Source organism: Sminthopsis crassicaudata, chromosome 5, assembly GCF_048593235.1.
Source record: "Sminthopsis crassicaudata isolate SCR6 chromosome 5, ASM4859323v1, whole genome shotgun sequence".
Taxonomy (NCBI): domain Eukaryota; kingdom Metazoa; phylum Chordata; class Mammalia; order Dasyuromorphia; family Dasyuridae; genus Sminthopsis; species Sminthopsis crassicaudata.
In genome coordinates, this window is record NC_133621.1 from 200,322,475 (window position 1) to 200,340,318 (window position 17,844).

Genomic DNA, 17,844 nt, shown 5'->3' on the forward strand with positions numbered 1-17,844 from the left:
GTGCTATAAGAAAAGAGCTCAATGATTTTAGAAAAACAGGTTAAGATTTGTATGAAATAATGAAAAGTGAAATGAGAGAACATTGTATATAATAATAGCGATATTGTTTTAAGAATGACTTTGAGCAAATAAGTTATTTGTCTATTATAAATACCCAAGTTAACTCTAAAGGAAATATTAAGATGCTATTTGCATCCAGAGAAAGAACTAATAGAAATATATACAGAATAATTATATGTATATGTATTTAATAGTTATATATCTGTATCTATAAATAAATAAACCTATTTGTGTCTAATGATAGCCATGGCTAGGGTTGGTGGGGGAAGAAAAAAAGAAATTTACATAATTTTGTTGTATATTTGAAAGGAATTGCAAATTTAGTATAGCAGATTTGCAATTTCATGTACAATCATCTTTTTATTCTACTATGCTATGGAAATCCTGTTTTATTCCATAAATTTAAAAAAAATACATATTTGTCCTATAAAAAGACTCAGATAAAAATGCTTTCTTTCTCTGTTTTATAATTTGTGAGATATGGGTATTAACTGTTCTTTAAAAGTTAATTCTGTGAATCCATCAGGATCAGGCATTTTAAAATTCGTTTACTCCTTTAAGCTAAATCTATTTAATTTTCTGAGATGGGGTTATTTATAATCTCTCTCTACTCTTCTGATATTTTGCGTATTTTATATATTTATTTAAATTAATAATTTTTATTTACCAGATATATGCGTGGGTAATTTTACGTTGACAATTGCCAAACCCCTTGTTCCAATTTTTTCCCCTCCCTCCCCTACCCCAAATGGCAGGTTGACCAATATATATCAAATATGCTAGAGTATAACTTGAATACAATATATGTATACATGACCAAACAGTTGTTTTGCTGTACAAAGAGAATCAGACTTTGAAATAGTGTACAATTAGCCTGTGAAGGACATCAAAAATACAGGCGGATAGAGGGATTGGGAATTCTATGTAATGGTTCATAGTCATCTCCCAGAGTTCTTGTTGGGTGTAGCTGGTTCAGTTCATTACTGCTCTGTTGGAACTGATTTGGTTCATCTCATCATTGGAGAGGGCCACGTCCATCAGAATTGATCATCATATAGTATTGTTGTTGAAGTATACAATGATCTCCTGGTCCTGCTCATCTCTTTTATATTTTTAATATAAATAATATAAATAATAATTTTCCATTTTATGTTCTCAGTTTTGTTGGCATATAACTGTGCATGATATATATTTATGTATATATTTATTATTTTTTAACTTCTGGTTTTGCTGTAATTTCACATTGTTTATGATTTTATTGATTTGATTTTCTACTTTTTAAAAAATTAGAATAAGTAAGGATTTATTAATTTTATAAGACTTCAAAAAACCAGTTTTTAGTTTTATTTACATTTCTATGTTTTTTCCCCTAAATTATCTATCTCCACTCTAATTTTTAGAATGAATATGTCTACTCTCTATATATACCCTCTTTTCTGTTTGTTTTAGGATTGTTGAATTAAAAAAATTTTTTTTAAATGTATATTCAGTTCATTAACCCTCTCTTTTTCTATTTTGTTAATATAAATTTATAGGGATATGATTTTCCCCTGAGGACTGCCCTATCTGCATCCCTCAAATTCTAGTATGTTGTTTTATCTTCATGTTCTTTCATGTAGTTATTTTTTCTGTAATTCTATGACCTACTCATTATTTAAGATTTCATTGTTAAATCCCCATTTAGGTTTGTATCATTTGTTTGTGGTCCCTGAACCAATTTCTACTTTAATTGCATTATGAACAATAAAGAATGCATTTACATTTAAATCTGGAAGCCATTATTTCCTTCTTTTGTGACTTTTTTTCCTGTTCATTTATTTATGTTCAAGGTCTTTGAGCTTTCTTTTTCCTGAACTTTTTGGTAATTTTAGGGTTTTTTTCCCTTATTTTTCCAATTTTCCCGTTTTGACTCTATCTCCTCTGATGGTAGTTACCTTAGGAGCTGCCTCTTAAAGTGTTTTTCAGCTTCCTTCCATGATTCATAGCTTATCAGTCTAGATATCTGTCCCAAGTGACTTTTGAGTGGTTAGAACTGCCCCAACTGGATGCTGTGCTCTTTCTCTTAGGATTGGTGGAGAGCTGCACTGTTACTACAGAATGGTCCACCCTGGCTCTGGCTCTGCTGGCTGACTTTTGCACCTGGGGAATTGTGGCTGATAAAGCAAATTTCTATAGTCTATATAGATGGGATGTCTGCACTTGGTTTCGGATCATGCAACCTTATTGTTGGTAGTATGGAAGTGGAAAGATGTATTAGGTGAGCTCAGCATTAGTGATTGTCAGTTCATGCTTTTAAAAAATTCTTTTAGGTTTTGAATGTTCTAGATCATGGATACAGTTGAAAATGTTTTATCTTTGGTGGATAATTTCTCTTTTGGAGAGGTTTGAGAAGTCACAGGAATTGGGAAAAACATTAGTTCTCCATCTTCAGAAATTCCTATCAAGGTCTTACTTGTTAATATAACTAATATATAATATAAAATAACTTGTTAATATAATATAGTTGTATATGCATATAATAAATAATATTTAATAATTTGTATTTTCAGAGTATAACTGTAAATGCATTTGTAATTCCAAAATTCTAAGAGGTAAAAACTATATACTCTTATATATATATATATGCATATATATATATGTATGTGTGTGTATATATATATATATATGAGGTTATAGTTACCACAAGCCAGATGCTATGAAATGAATCTCAGCAGTTATAGTTTAACAGACACTACAACAACCTAATTTCATCATTTGAACCAACAAAAATTAGATAATATTGTACTGGACAGTTAATTCCATAGTTTTAACACTAAATTAACCAAGTTAAGATTTAACACTTGCAGGATAGATAGGCTTTAGGTAGCTACAGAAAAAAAGTGAGTTAATTTAGTTAACTTCAGATAGAGGAAAAGCATAAAGGAGTGAAAGCAATCATGAGCAAGGTATAGAGGGAGACAATAAATAGACTAGTCTTGCTGGAACAAAGTAATTATTATTTGAAAATAAAGGGAACTATTTCTTTTTGGCCTTTTGGCTAAGATCAGGTAAGAAGGAGGGAATTAACATTGGAGAGAAAAGCTGGGGCTAGATTAAGGAAGTCTTTGAATGCCAAGCTAAGAAATTTGAAATATATCTGTAGACAATGAACAATCATGGGAAAATTTTTGAATGAGCACATGGCATAAAACACATTTCCAACTCTATATTATATGCCATACTCTTCTCTCTGTTACTATTTAATTTTATTAATTTAATAATCTTATTGTTCTCATGATTTAAATTTTCATTTCCATGTAAATGATTCTCAGACCTCCAATTTTGTATCTCTAACTGCCTATTAGGCATCTTTAACTGAGTGTCTCATAGACATTTTAAACTCCACACGTCCAAATCTCTTCTTCCCTTCCTTGTTACTGTAGAGTATACTATTATTCTCCCATTTACCGAGGCTTGCAAGCTTGGCCTTTCACTACTCATTCTCTTTCCTTCCCTATATCTAATTTATCACTAACTCCTGTCATGTTTGCTTTGGTTATATCTCTCCTATCTATCCTATATATCCCTCTTCACTATGGTAGAGGTCCTCCTCATCTAAGATACTGCATTAACCTGCCTCAAGCCACTATTTGAGCTAAGCCATTCTCCACGCAGTTGTCAAACTGATCTCTCTAAAGCTCAGGTCTGATAATATCACACACCTCCTATTCAAACAGCTCCCAGGCCTCCTTATTAACTCTAGGATCCAAGATAAAATCCTCTAGCTTTGAACGTCTTCCTTCCTTTTCTCTTATTCCCTTCCACTTACTCTGCTGTTTAGAGGCACTGGTCTCCTTGCTGCTCCTCAAACAAGACTCCTTCCTACCTTTGGGCATGGCTGCTGGCTGTCTTGCCTGCCTAGAATTCTCTCATGTTTGCTTCGAGTCTTCCCTGCCTTCCTTTAAGTATCAGCTTCAGCAAGAAACTTTTCCTGGTGCCTTCCCTCTGGGATTACACCCAGTTTATACTGTCTATTGTTTGTTCCTATTTCCTCCATTGGCATGTAAACTCAAGGACGTGGACTAGTTTTGTGTTATTGCCCTAGCACTTAACACAGTGCCTGGAACATAATAAATGCTTTTGTCTTGACTTAATAACTACCTTTCATATTATTTTCATGAAATTAGTTAATTGTCAAAATACTATGAAAATCCTTCAGCTCTTTTCTTTTCCTTGAAAAACTTTAAGCTCTTCCTGATTTTCTTCCTTTAACCTCAGTTGTTGGTTTTTTTGTTTGTTTGTTTGTTTTTTGTTTTTTTTTATGTGCAGAGAATGTTATAGTTTTTTTATTTTTTTATTCATTTTTCCAAATTATCCCCTCCCTCCCTCCACTCCCTCCCCCCGATGGCAGGTAATCCCATACATTTTACATGTGTTACAATATAACCTAGATACAATATATGTGTGTAAATACCATTTTCTTGTTGCACATTAATTATTAGCTTCCGAAGGTATAAGTAACCTGGGTAGATAGACAGTAGTGCTAACAATTTACATTCACTTCTCAGTGTTCCTTCTCTGGGTATAGTTATTTCTGTCCATCATTGATCAACTGGAAGTGAGTTGGATCTTCTTTATGTTGAAGATTTCCACTTCCATCAGAATACATCCTCATACAGTATTGTTGTTGAAGTGTATAGTGATCTTCTGGTTCTGCTCATTTCACTCAGCAGAATGTTATAGATTAAATGACTACCAAGGTTTCTTCAAACTCAAAATCAGGATTTATTACATACCCCTTTTCCTTATTATGTCACCTAATCCTGTATTTTACCTTTTTTGATTTGTATTAGTGGTGGAGTAAAAAATAAGGGTCTCATTTACTCCAATGACTTTAACAAATACTTTAATTACTAATCAATAACAGTTGATTCAATTAGTATTCATTGAGTGCCTATCATTTTTCAAGCAGTTATTTAAATCTAAATTAATCTAATTAATTTAAATTTAAATCTAAATTCATCTTCCTTCAACATGGATCTGATTATGTCACTTCAATACTCAAAACCCTGCAGTGGATCTCTATTAGCTACTAAATAAAGTTCAAAATTCTCTATCATTAGGATACCCCAATCTAATACCCTATATTTTGTTAACTTCTCACATGCTATGCTACAGCTAAAATTTAACTGTCTATTGCACAGTGTCCTACATTCCCTCTTGTATGCTTCTGTTCACATCTTGCCTTCTGTAAGACTTTCCCTGAGATTTGAAGAAAACTGGAGGTGCAAAGACATAGAAATGAAAATGGATAGTTCTACTATTACTATTACTAACAGGGGAAACAGTGAAAATTGTCAGCATTTGGAGATGGAGTATCTTGTGTGAGGAATGTGGTTTACTAGATATATAATCAAGCAAAAATAATAGGAGCTAGCAACAGATAGAATATGGGAAGTGAGAGAGAATAAGCAGTCAAGGATGCATGAGATTTTGAGTCTTGATGATTGGATGGTTCCCTTGACAATGACGGTGAAATTAGGAAGAGGAAGTTTTTGGAGAAAGATAATAAGTTCAGTTTTAGATATGATGAGTTTAAGATGTATACAGGACCACTAGTTGGAGATATCTAATGTTGCTGTGAGGAATAAAAAGGAAAAGAAATAAGTATTTATATAGCATCTATTGTACACCAAGCACATTTCATTTTATATAGATATGAGACTGGAGGTTGGGAGACAGGGCTATCTGAGAACATCTGCATAAAGATGATAATTGAATCCACTGGAGCTCGCGATATTATTAAGTGAAATAGTATAGCCTGAAAAGAGAAGAGGTCCTCAGAACACAGCTTGGGGGCTCCAGCTTGTCAGTAGATATGACACGGTTGACGATTGTTTTTTTATTGCATAATTATATGTGTATTTGTATGCGTATGTGATATTTCCCTACTAAGTTCTATGCTCCATGAAAGCAGGAACCACATGCCATTTCAGTATCTTATGTAGTACTGACCATATGGCATTATAATTATATTATATATATATGTTATATAATTATAATCTAGCCTGCAAAAACTAGTGGTCAAATCCAACATGTGTGCAGGTCTAGAAATAAAGATCTCTAAAGACTTAAATAGGACCTCAGAGATAATTTCCTTCTTACATAGGAGGAAACTAAAAGGCTAAATGGTTTGATCAAGGTCACACAGGAAGGAAGCGGCAGCCCCAGCATGTGAGCTCCTATCTTTTGGCTAGAAATCCAGGACTCTAACAGCCCATGGTCCATACCTGCAGTATGTAGAGGTGTTCTTCTGATTTTACTTTCTGTCTGCCAGACAGCTGGGGAAACAGTCAGCAAGTACTGGAGGATCACAGGGTCACCCTCTCGGCTGGCAATATGAAAGCTGTTCCAACCGTCTTTGTTCTTCAGGACTGGATTGGCCCCATGCTCCACAAGGTCCTGGATCACTTCCAAGTTTTTCCTAGTGCAAGCCATCATCAGAGGAGTCCTAAAGCCATCAAGGAGAAACTTATTAGGCTAAATAATAGTTAACCATTAGTACTGCTTGACAATTGCCAGATACTAACATTTTTTGTACTGATAGGGGAAACTAGAAGGATTAAAACAACTAGGAAACAGTAGAATAAAAGCCTGTGGCCTTTATTAGCACCTTTGTAGACTGTGGGAAAATAACAAGGAGAAGAAGGGCTATGATACAGAGCTCGCACTGACTGCTTCTGACCTCAATAGCGCTAAGCTAGAAACAAAGGTAGTAGCGTAATTGTTGGCAAGAATAATAGTATATTGGGGCTCGTTTATTATATCCCCAAGGCAAAGTAAAAGATGTACCAGAACACTGAAGTAAGATGGTTGTTTACCCTCAAATAACTTGCAATATTTGCCAGGAGCCAGAAGCAGTCAGTCAGTACAAGAATATAGGAAAGAAGCAGAGTTAGAAAAAATAGTATAGATAGATTTTCTCCCACATCTACTCCAAGAAAGACTGAGGAAAAGTATTGGACCAAGTGATGATTGGAGCTCTTTCTAGCTCCTTTCAGAACAGGAAGACAGGCAGAGGACTGCATGTACTATGAAGGGCCCTGACTAGGAAGATCCAGTACAGGACCTTCTAGATATCATTTTGGTTTGGGGCCTGAAGCTGTGTAATGAGGCATAGAGGAGGAGTAAGGGAAAGTCCAAACTATTTCTCTCTGACCCCAGAACACAGGATCAAAATGTCCCAGCACAGGTGGTGCTGGGTCTGCAGCCTAAAGTGTGTGCTAGTGCTGAACACACTCCTTTCTCACTACCCTTTGCTTTGGGTATAGGGAATAAAGAGAAGAAAAAGCATAACAAAATTAGGATGAAGGGAAATAAACAATAAAGGATCATAAATGTGAATGTGAATGAACTTAATCATAAAACTGGAAGAGAACAGAAGAATGGATCAGAAAACATATTCCATCAAAATGTTGTTTATAAGAAATCCAGTTGAAATACAGATTGACAAAGTTAAAATAAGGAACTGGACTATTGAATTAGAATAGAAAGGTACATATACAAGAATCTCCAACATAGGCACTAGAGAATTGTATTCTGCTCAAAGATATATTCTAGATATTCCAACATCCCTTCTTTACCCTGAATATTCTTCCTCTTCTATGGCTAAATATACTCTTTGTGCTTTGTTTTCTCAGAACAAGTTTAACAAAGCTATAAAAAGGTCAGAGACCTTGAGACCCAGTGTTTTACTATGGTAAAATATTGTTGACATATCACTTAGTCATTAGAGAAAGAGACAGAAAGAAAGACATACAACAACCTTAATCCATCTATCAAATTACTACCCTGGGGAATGAATGATCTCCTTAAATCTTCATAAGGAAAGGACTTCAATGTATTCTAATGGAAGTGGATATCTTTATCATAGAGAAGATCTAATTCAGTTCCAGTTGATCAATGATGGACAGAAACAGCTACACCCAGAGAAGGAATACTGGGAATTGAGTGTAAACTGTTTGCACTATTGTCATGCTACAGAGGTTACTTTTACCTTCGGAATCCAATTCTTAGCGTGCAACAAGAAATTTGGTTTTACACACATATATAGTATTTAGGATATACGGTAACACATTTAACATGTATGGGATTGCCTGTCATCTAGGGGAGAGAGTAGAGAGAGGGAGGGGAAAATTTGGAAAAGAAGTGAATACAAGGGATAATGTTGTAAAAAAAAAAAATTACCCATGCATATGTACTGTCAAAAAATTATAAATAATTATAAAATTAATAAAAGAATAAAATAAAATTAATCTAAAAAAAAAAAAAGGAAAGGACTTCAAATGCCACATAACAAAGTCTTAGTTTATATTGTTATCTTAAAGATTAAAGCATAATAAAGTTAATAAGAATTTAAATCAAGATGGTGAACTAAGTATGAATTCCTGGAGTGTCTAACAGAGAGAGAGAGCAGCTCACTTCTACTTCAATGAATAGTTCGTACTCCTTTGTATATTAGGCTTGATTTTGTCACTTCCAGGGTTCAAGTTAGCTTGTCACACTTCACAATATTTGTCTTTGAAATGGAAAACCTGGAGTGGCCAATAGGAAGATCATTAATAGGTAATCTGGTTCCCTTTTTGTCAATGATGAAGAGATGCTAGAATATTTCCTTACCCATCTATAAGCCATCATAATTCTGAGCAATAGCATGTTTTGGTTAGATACCTAGGGAACATTTTAGGTTCCTTGTCTATATTGCTTCTTGGGTCAGTTGAGCAATGCTACGTAACAGAAGCAGGAGTCCACTAAAACACCAATCACTTGACAATTCTGTTTCTTAAAATTTCCTGCATGATCACTAAAAGTATTAATATTTATGGAAAAAGTCAGAAAATATTTTCCTTTGACAGAAAGGCTGTCTTTGGAGATGTACAGACACACACACAAGTGAAATAATACCTTCTTTCAATGACCTTACATTCTGTTTATATTAGTATAAATTAGCACAGTAATAGCTTTGAAGATAGGGACTGAGTACCAAATTCTAGGATTTATTGCTTATATGCTGGTATCAACTACACTTCCTACACTACTCTAGGGACATATGAAATAAGCAAGTGATGGATCATTCTTCTTTTGTTATCTCATAGATAAACTACAAGTGCCTCATTTAATTCCAGTGTTTGATGTAAACTAACAGTCCAGCCCAGCCTAGGAAGTTTCCCCCATTCATAAAAAACCCTTTACTTGATCATGTCATCCTCTCCCTTTTACAACCAAACTCCTAGGAAAAGTTGTCTTCAGCTCCTTGAAGTTTGTATTTTTATTTGTTCAATTGAAAATGTTCTCTTGAAAGCTACCAATGATTTCTGAGATGTGAGATTTAGTGGATTTTTTTTTCTCAGTCCTGATCCTTCTTGACCTCTCTGCTACTTATGACCAAAAACAAAAACAAAAACAAACAAAAAACGAACTCCCCCAAAAGCTTTAAACTTTTGTAGAATACTAAAAATTCCTTTCTCCTGTGAAATATGACTTAATTTTACTATGTTTTTTTAAAAAGTTAATAAGCTGATCGCTCACTCTTCCTGGGCATTCAATTCTCAATTGATTTTTTTTTTGTAATACTACTCTCTCCCAGTCATTTTAATGAATTTATTTATTTATTTATTTTTGCTGGCCCAACATCTATATTATTCCTCCTAACTATGGCCACACCATAATATGTCCTCTGTCCTGGGGCCTCTTTTCTTTTTTCTCTATACTCTTTGATTTCATCAGTTTCTAATGATTGGTTCATTTATCATTTTTACAAAGATGATTCTCAGATCTATATTTTTTTCCTAAACTCCAGTCTTAAAATCCTAACTTCCTATTGGATAAATAATGAATGTCCTATAAACATCTCAAACTCAACAAGTCCAAAAAAAATTTTATTTCCTTCTAAAACTCCTACCTCCATTGAACCTATTTCTGTCAAGAATATCACTATTCATACAATATCAGAGATTTGTAACCTGAGTGTAATCTTTAACTCCTTATTCTTACCCCACATCCAATCTATTATGAAAATTTTGCTATTTTTATTTTCATCTTTACATCTAACCCCTCATTTATATTCAGTCACCATCTTAGTTTAGGACCTCATTACTTTTCACCAAAGCTAATGGCTTCCTAATTAGTATCCCTGCCTCAAGTCTATTATATAAAAGCCAAAATGATTTTCTTTAAGTGTAAATCAATGTCACTTTCTTACTCAATAAACTTCAGGAACTACTTATATTACTTCTAGGATCAAATTTAAAGTCCTCTGTTTGGTATTTAAAGCTCTTTACAATTTGGTCCAAACCGATCTCACCAGTATCATTATATACTTTTTCCTTCCTTCACTCCATGGTTCAAGCAAATTGGCTTTCTTTCTCACCTTTACCTCACAGAATCCCTCCCTTCCAGAGACACTTAAGCACCTCTTAACTGTCAGAGCCCTTCCTATTTACTACTGCAGTATCTCCCTTGTATCCATTCTGTACTTAGATATTTACATGTTGTCTATTTCAACAGAATGTAAGGTCATTGAATGAAGGTATTATTTCACGTGTGTGTGTGTGTGTGTGTGTGTGTGTGTGTCTGTACATCTCCAAAGACTACTTGGTATATAGCAATTTCTCAATAAATTCTTATTGCATTGCTTGACTGTCACACAGTTATGTACAATAACTACATATTGTAATTCCAGTAGTTTAAGGAACTTCCTAATGAGGAAGACCCTTTTATGATGGCTTCACCTGAACTCAGGCTGATCTCTTGGTAGATTAAGTCCTATACTGGAACAAAATAAGACATCTGTAAATCATTCAACAGTTATAAATGGCAGTTTACTTAGTGATGGCAGGAGGAAATATATCTCACAAGGATATGCATGGAGGACACTTTGGTTGATTTGTCCTGCAACAGATATGCCAACCAAGGATCAGAATAGGGTTGGAGTTTTTTTTTATTGTTTTTGTACTCAGGTGACCAGGGAGTGATATAGGGAACCTTGATCCATTTAAGTCTTCATGACAATATCAATACCTTTTTAAGGAAAAGATCTAGCCCAGAGGGGGTGGGGAGGAGAGAAGGGAAGGGAGATTGCAAGTCAGCATCTTCTTTGTCAGTTCCATTCCTGAGAGTTGCCTTGCTGAAAGATTAGTCTTGCTTAGTCATACAGCTAAGCATGATAGTGGCTCTAAGCTTAGCTCTTTATTTTCTATGCTGCTCTGTTTCAGTCATACAATCTATGGATTAGGAGATGAAAATGATAAATCATGTCTACCAAAATTTAATTAGTGTAGTTTCTCAACACTTCTGTTATAGGAGTGCTTCCATTTTATAGGAATTTATAGTGTTTTTTTTATATTTCAGCTGCCTCTTGTTTATGTCCTGATTTATAACATAAAGAATAATCCTGGAAGTCAAGGATTTCCCCACAAAAGTTCATAGACATAGCACAGGAATTCTGGAGTAGATTCTAGGTAAATGTAAATTGAAAAAATGATTAACAAGGTGGTTATCTGGCCAAGAAATTCAAACCTAGAGGAATTTACACGTGTATGGTGCTTTAAGGTTCTCAATGTGCTTTCCTCACAATAACTTGAAGATATATTATTACCTACATTTTTATAAATAAGACAACTGAGGGATCTGAAAAGGTTAAATGACTTACCCAAGATCAGCTAATAAGGGCGAATTTGAACTGAGATCTCATCTGTAAAACAGGAATAATACTTGTAGTACTTACTGAAGTATCTTTCCCAGTAATCTTTCCTCTTAGAAGGACTACAGAAATGTCAGTTACTCTCACGATTTATGTCCCTTGAATGCCAGGATAAGGATGAGGGCAACGCTTTTAGCTTCCTTTCCTTTTCCCACTCACTTTGCCTGCATAAGACCCACAGTAGGTATTGTGGGGAGCAGTCGTTTGTGTGCCTTATGTACCAGCCAGCCCACTGTACTTTAGGAGAAGGTTGCGCAAGGGGGATGAAGCCCAAATGAATGATGAGCTAGCAGCTCAGGCAGACAGAAATAAAGGGGGTCGCCGAAGCCACAGCCTGCCTTCAGGCAGGGCTTAATGCATGGCCACATCGAGATCTTCCCCACCTACCAGTCCCCTTTCTTCAGGCAGTCTACAGCTGCCCCTCTCTGCAGGAGGTACAGCACGCAGTCCCGGTGTCCCAGGGATGCCGCCTCATGCAGCGGACGCTTGTAGTCCCTGTTAGGGGCCTCAATATCCAGCTCCCAAGCTTCAACCAGGTAGGCCAGGATGTCCCGATGGCCGTGCCGGGCCGCAGAATGGAGGAGGGTGTCGCCCCCCCTGGCCGGGCACCCGGTTTTCTCGCGCCAGCCGCGGCCCTGCTCCGCTCTCCCAAGCTCCTCTTGCAGGGGCCCTAGCCGCCCTTCCTGCACCAGCCTGAAAAGCCGCTCCTGCGGCTGCGCCTCCTCCCCGCGCCCGCGGCGGGCCATGACCGCGCCAGTGGCTGGCACTCCTGAAACGGCTCCGAAGCCGCACGCGGCGAGAGGAGACGTGGGAGGTGCGGGAGTTCCCGGAGGACCGGGAGTTCCCGGTTTAAGGCCGCCGCCGCCGCCTGCGGCTCCCTTAAGGCAGAGCCCGCCTCCTCCCAGCGTGCTCTAGCTGAGCCCGGGAGCGAACCGCCGGGCCGAGACCCTTCTTTCGCTCCGCGCCCCTTATTGCTCCGCACTGCCTTGGACCTTCTGAGGATTGCTCCTGGAAGCCTGGGCTGGACTTGCGGGGTTTCATCCTAGGAGAGTCCTGACTCTTTCTGTTTTCCCCAGCGCCTTCGGTCTCCCGGCATGCGTAGGTGTCTCCAAAGACCTAGTGCTGTCAAAGCTCAGGGGGCATTAAGACTTTGAGGCAGCCCGCGGGGAGTGTGTGCGCGTCTTTCTGTGTGAACAGGGTGAATTTTGTTGGGGATGAGCAAGGATGAGAAGAATTTTAAGATCTTAGATCTAGAGCGGGAAGAGGCTGCAAAGGCCTTTGAGAGGCGGATCTCTTTTTACAGACGAGGCAAAAGATGTTGGGGGGGAGACTAAGAGACTGGGCAGAAGCCAGAATTCTATGCAAGGGGGGGGGGGAGGGAGGGAGAGAATGTGGAACTGGAAATTAAAAAAAAAAAAAAAAAGAAGAAGAAGAAAGAAAAGAATTCTTTGCATTTGTGCCGTATAGCTCTTGGATTTTTTTCTAAGGTCTCCGGGGAAGGAGCTATTTCTGATAAAGATTTTCACAAAGTGCTAAGTATCTCAATGCATCAAAGTATCTCAATGCATTAAACTTAGGCCTTTCTCATTGCAAGTTTAGCTTTCTCAATACTAAGCAACATTTTAATGCATGCCTTTTGATTGAAATCCATTCATCTGTGAAATGACTTTTCTGAACTTCAGTTTCCTCATCTGTAAAACAAGAGAATTGCCACTGAGATCCTTCTAGATAAGATAAGATCGGTCCGGTCTAAGGACCTTCTACTAAAAGGAACCCGAGGGATTCTCTTCTGCGAGTAGCATTAGAATAAGAAAAAGAGACCAGGCTTGTCTTTGAATAGGCTGGCTGCTTCGGCATTTGTATTGGTTTAGAGGGAGTCAGTTAAGTCTATAGGCGTATTTTTGTTTTGTTTAGTTTGTTTGTTTGCACTTGCTAGGGACGAGGGGTGGGACTTTAGGGAGGAAGTCACTGGAATTCCGAGTTCTACTTTGTAGCGGTTTGGGAAGATTGGAACCAGGCCGGAAGGAGCGGAAGGATCGAAGGGGCGGAAGGGGAGAAAGGGCGGAAGGGGAGAAGGGCCGAGGGGCGGGGCTGTCAGAGGAGGAGGAGGAGAAAGAGGAGGAGGAGGAGGCCTCTGCGCGGCGGTAGCAGCCACACTCCGAAATGCCCAAGTCCGTGAGAGCGGGTTCATTGCGGGTGCGGGCGGGGATTGGGGCTGGGGAAAGAGGTGGAGAGAGTGTTCGAGCCCATCCCTGTTGGGCAGACTTAGAACTTGAACAACACCTCCGCTTTCCCATCCTATGGATGGATTTGTTTATTCTAGTTCTGTGAGCTGTGTTACCTTAAAAGAGTCACGTTCCCTCTCTGAGTTTCCTTATCTGTAAAATGAGGGACTTAGATTAGATAACAAAGCGGGGGGAGCCCTTTTAGGCCCTAACATTTTGATTCTATATAAGACTAGATTTTGGGGAAGACATATTAGAGAGGGGAATGTGAGAAAAAAAAGAGAGGGGAGGGAGAGAAAATAAGAAAATAAGAGGGGGAGGGCAGAAAGGAGAAGGGGGCGGAGAAAAGAAGAGAGGGGGAGGGACGGAAAGAAGAAGAGGTGGAGGGGAAGATCGAGAGAGAAACATCACAAGCACTTATTAAGCTTTTAGAACGTTCTGGACTTTGAGCTAAGCCCTGGGAATCCAAGCTCGTGTAAGAGGAAAAATCTTGCCCTCAAGGAGCTTACGTTCTAATGGGGGAGGGAGCCAAAAGATGGCCAGGGGGGGAGCTGGTCAGGACGGAAAATGCCGGTTGGCAAGCTTAGGCCCCGCCCCCAGGTGGAGTCCGGTGGGGGTGGTGTGCGGGGCCTGGAGGCCGCCGGGACTGAGGGAAGCGCGGGATGAGTCTGGCAGAACTGGGCTGCCGATACTAGAAAACTGAAAGCCAGGCCGGGAGGAGCAGAAGAGCACGAAGATCGGAGCCCAGTCTGTTGGAGAGAGACGCATTAGACGGTCCCCGGGACCTGGCTCTCCCTGCTTTTCGTCAGTCTTTCCTTCTGCCCCTGCTGCTGCTCTCTGAGAGGGGGGGGGCTTCTCACAGCCACCCTTTCCCTAACACCATTTCTCATTGTCCCATGAGAGGGGGAGGGAGAGAGAAGGCACTTGGGAATAAGTTGCTGAGTTCAAGGAGCGGTCCCTCAATTAGAAGGTTTCAATAATTGGTTAGATTGAGTTAAATAAGTTTGGGAGAGACCTGAGTTCAGTTATTCATTTTTCACTTTATGACTTTAATTGGGCACTTTTCCCTTTACTGTGTTTAAAAGAAAAAAACCAAAAAAACCCAAAACTCTTTCTTCCCTCCTTTTCAAAAATCTTTATTATTGCTTACTGAATAGTCAAGCTGATTTGTTACCATCTTTTTTTTTTTTTTTTTTTTTTTTTAGGTATTGTCTTTCCATAGGCTGGACCATTGGTTTATCTTACCCCTCCCACAGTGTGAACTTCCCCCTCCAGGAAAGACCTTTTCCAGGCCCCTTAGGAACATCCATTCTTTTCTTCAAGCCCTAGTTCAGCTGCCCTCTCATTTCTCGTCTTTTCCCATGTACCCAACATGTCATACAAGTGTTTATTGAGCACTTAAGTACTAGGCATTGTACTAAGTATTGGGCATACCAGAAAAGAAAAAAACAAACAAACAAAAAAACTGTCCTCAAGTAACTTACATTCTAATGGGAGTGACAGCATGTGTGCGTACACACACACACACCCACACCTCCTATTGGTGAGTTCTTCCTTAAACTTTAATTTTGGGGAAAGTTCCAGATCATTCATCTCAATTCCTCATACTTAGCCACTGTCCTCATTGAATACCTTCCCTTTCCTTTTATGTTTGTCTTTCCTCATTAGAATATAAGCTCCTCCTCCTGGATACCCCCAGTTATTACAGAGCCTGTGGTAGGTGCTTATTTGTTGCCTATCTAGAAGGAAGGTAATCTTAGAAGGGAAGGAATTGTCAGGGTAGGGGTGGAGAACAGGAAAGGCTTTTTGCAGAAAGTGGTATTTCAGAATTCAGAAGCTGAATCTTGAAAGTTTAAAGTGAGGAGGGAGGTAATCTAGGGATGGGAGACAGTGCAAAGGCCCAGAGAAAGGGTAACTTGTGTCTTTTTGAAACAAAAAGACTAAGAATGCAGAATGTGTGTAGGGAAGTAATATATGAGAAGACGGGAAAGATAGGAAGGGACCCAATTGAGAAGATGTTTAAAAGGGCAGACTATCTTTAGTGATGTAGAAGGGTGATGAAGGCAGATCTGTGCTTTAGGAAAAATCACTTTACCAACTGTGAAGGGTGGATTAGAGTAGGGAGAGAATTGAGATGGGGAAACTTATTAGTGGTTTTTTTTTTTTTTTTCCAGTAGTTTACCATAGAGGTGTGGAGAACTTGAACTAGGGTGGTAGCTGCATAATTAGAAAATTGGGGATTATTTCAGGAGAAATTGTGGAGATGAAAGATTTGGCAACTGATTAGCTAGATAGGGTAAGGGAATGAGGGAACTCTGGGGTCTGGGAGGATGAAGGGGTTCTTCACAGAAATTAGAAATTCGGAAGAAGGGTAAGTCGGGGGAGGGTAATGAGTTGATAGTGAATTAATTATTTATTTATTTATTTTTAAAGATATGCTTAGTTCAACATATCTATGGAACATCTAGTTCAAAATGTTCAATAGATAGTTGATAATGCTGGACTGGTGCTCAGGAGAGGTCCTGTAGCTGGATGAAGTAGACCTGGAATCATTGTTGGCTGGTAAAGACGGTATGAGTCCTGGATTTGGAGTTTGGAAGATAAGTTCAAATTAGATCCCCCCTAACTTGCAAAGTTTGTTACCTAAGCAAGTCACTTAGTTTCGATAAGCCTTAATTTCCTCATTTGTAAAATGGGGATAATAAATTCATCCATCTTATAGGTTTGAGGATCAAATGAAATACATGTGCAAATCTAAAAATCTTTATATTTGCTAGCTGTTATTTGTATAAAGGTAATAAATGTGAAAGAATTGATGTAGGTATAATGAAAGAATACCAAGCTAGGAGACCTAGGCTTCACCAACAACCATTGTCATTATGATAGTATTACTTTCCTCATCAGAGTGTAAGCTTTCCCTCCTAGGTACCCCCAGCTATTTATTACAGAGTCTGTGGTAGGTGCTTAATAAATGTTTGCTGAGAGTAGAAGGAAAATAATTGTAACTTTCCCTGTTTATCTCACAGATATATGAGTAACAAACAAGATAATGCGTGGAAGTAAACTGTCTGTAAATAGATTATTACTATTTTGCCCATAAGGAGTCACTGTGAAGTAGATAATCAAAGAGGCTTTTGGATGGGACTTTTGAGATGATCTAATCTGATCCTTTGTGCAGGCAAATAGACTGATGTCAGGAAGACTAATTTTCTTGAGTTCAGAACTAGCCTTAGATACTAGCAGTGACCTTAGGCAAGACCCTGAACCTTGTTGGTTTCAGTTCCTTACCTGTCAAATGAACTGGAAAAAGAAATAGCAAACTATTGCAGTATCTTTGTCAAGAAAATCCCACACAGGATCTCATAGTCAGAAACTGAATAACAATCTTATCTTCTCATTTTACAAAATGAGATAGATAAAGAAATTTGGAGGAGAAATGACTTGGCTAAAAATAGTAGTTTGTGGCAAAGTTGGGACTCCATATTCCTAGTTTAATTCTTCCATTGTGCCCCAAAGCTCCATAAAGATAGTTTTTTTTAACTGTCTCTGTCCCCACGTCTTGTGTTGTTTCTTCATAATAGTTAGAAGCCTCTACCCTTGAGCAGGATTTTTTTGCACTCCAGCTTCAGGCCTCCTAAAGCTCCCATCCTCTGTCACCCCCCATCAACATTTTGTTGACTTGTGTATATACATCCTCCTTGATTGTTTTTTAATTTCTAAGACAACTAGCTAGTCTGTTAATTTATGCAAATGTATTAATTCATGTCAATTTAATATTTATTGAGCATCATCTATCAATAAGTCACTCTTCTTAGCACT

The 17,844-nt window shown here is 38.1% G+C and overlaps 2 protein-coding genes across 6 annotated transcripts in view; one reads left to right on the forward strand and one right to left on the reverse strand.

The window, feature by feature from the left end:
- ANKRD16 (ankyrin repeat domain 16) overlaps positions 1-12,546 on the reverse strand; it is a 35,870-nt gene extending 23,324 nt beyond the window's left edge. The window contains exons 1-2 of the mRNA XM_074269435.1: positions 12,188-12,546; positions 6,330-6,550 (exon numbers count right to left, since the gene is read on the reverse strand). Coding sequence (XP_074125536.1) covers positions 6,330-6,550; positions 12,188-12,546 — 580 coding nt within the window. The remainder of the gene's footprint in view (positions 1-6,329; positions 6,551-12,187) is intronic.
- The window catches only part of FBH1 (F-box DNA helicase 1), an 83,373-nt gene continuing 77,732 nt past the window's right edge, over positions 12,204-17,844 (forward strand). The window contains exon 1 of one of the 5 annotated variants that reach the window (XM_074269434.1): positions 12,204-12,336. Coding sequence is in view for 3 of the 5 variants with exons in the window: in XM_074269430.1 (XP_074125531.1) it covers positions 12,895-12,898 (4 nt within the window). In the remaining 2 variants the exon portion in view is untranslated. Of the gene's footprint in view, positions 12,337-12,757; positions 12,899-13,877; positions 13,972-17,844 lie in introns of those variants that run through there. The other 4 variants (XM_074269433.1, XM_074269430.1, XM_074269432.1 and 1 more) reach the window with 4 other exon arrangements.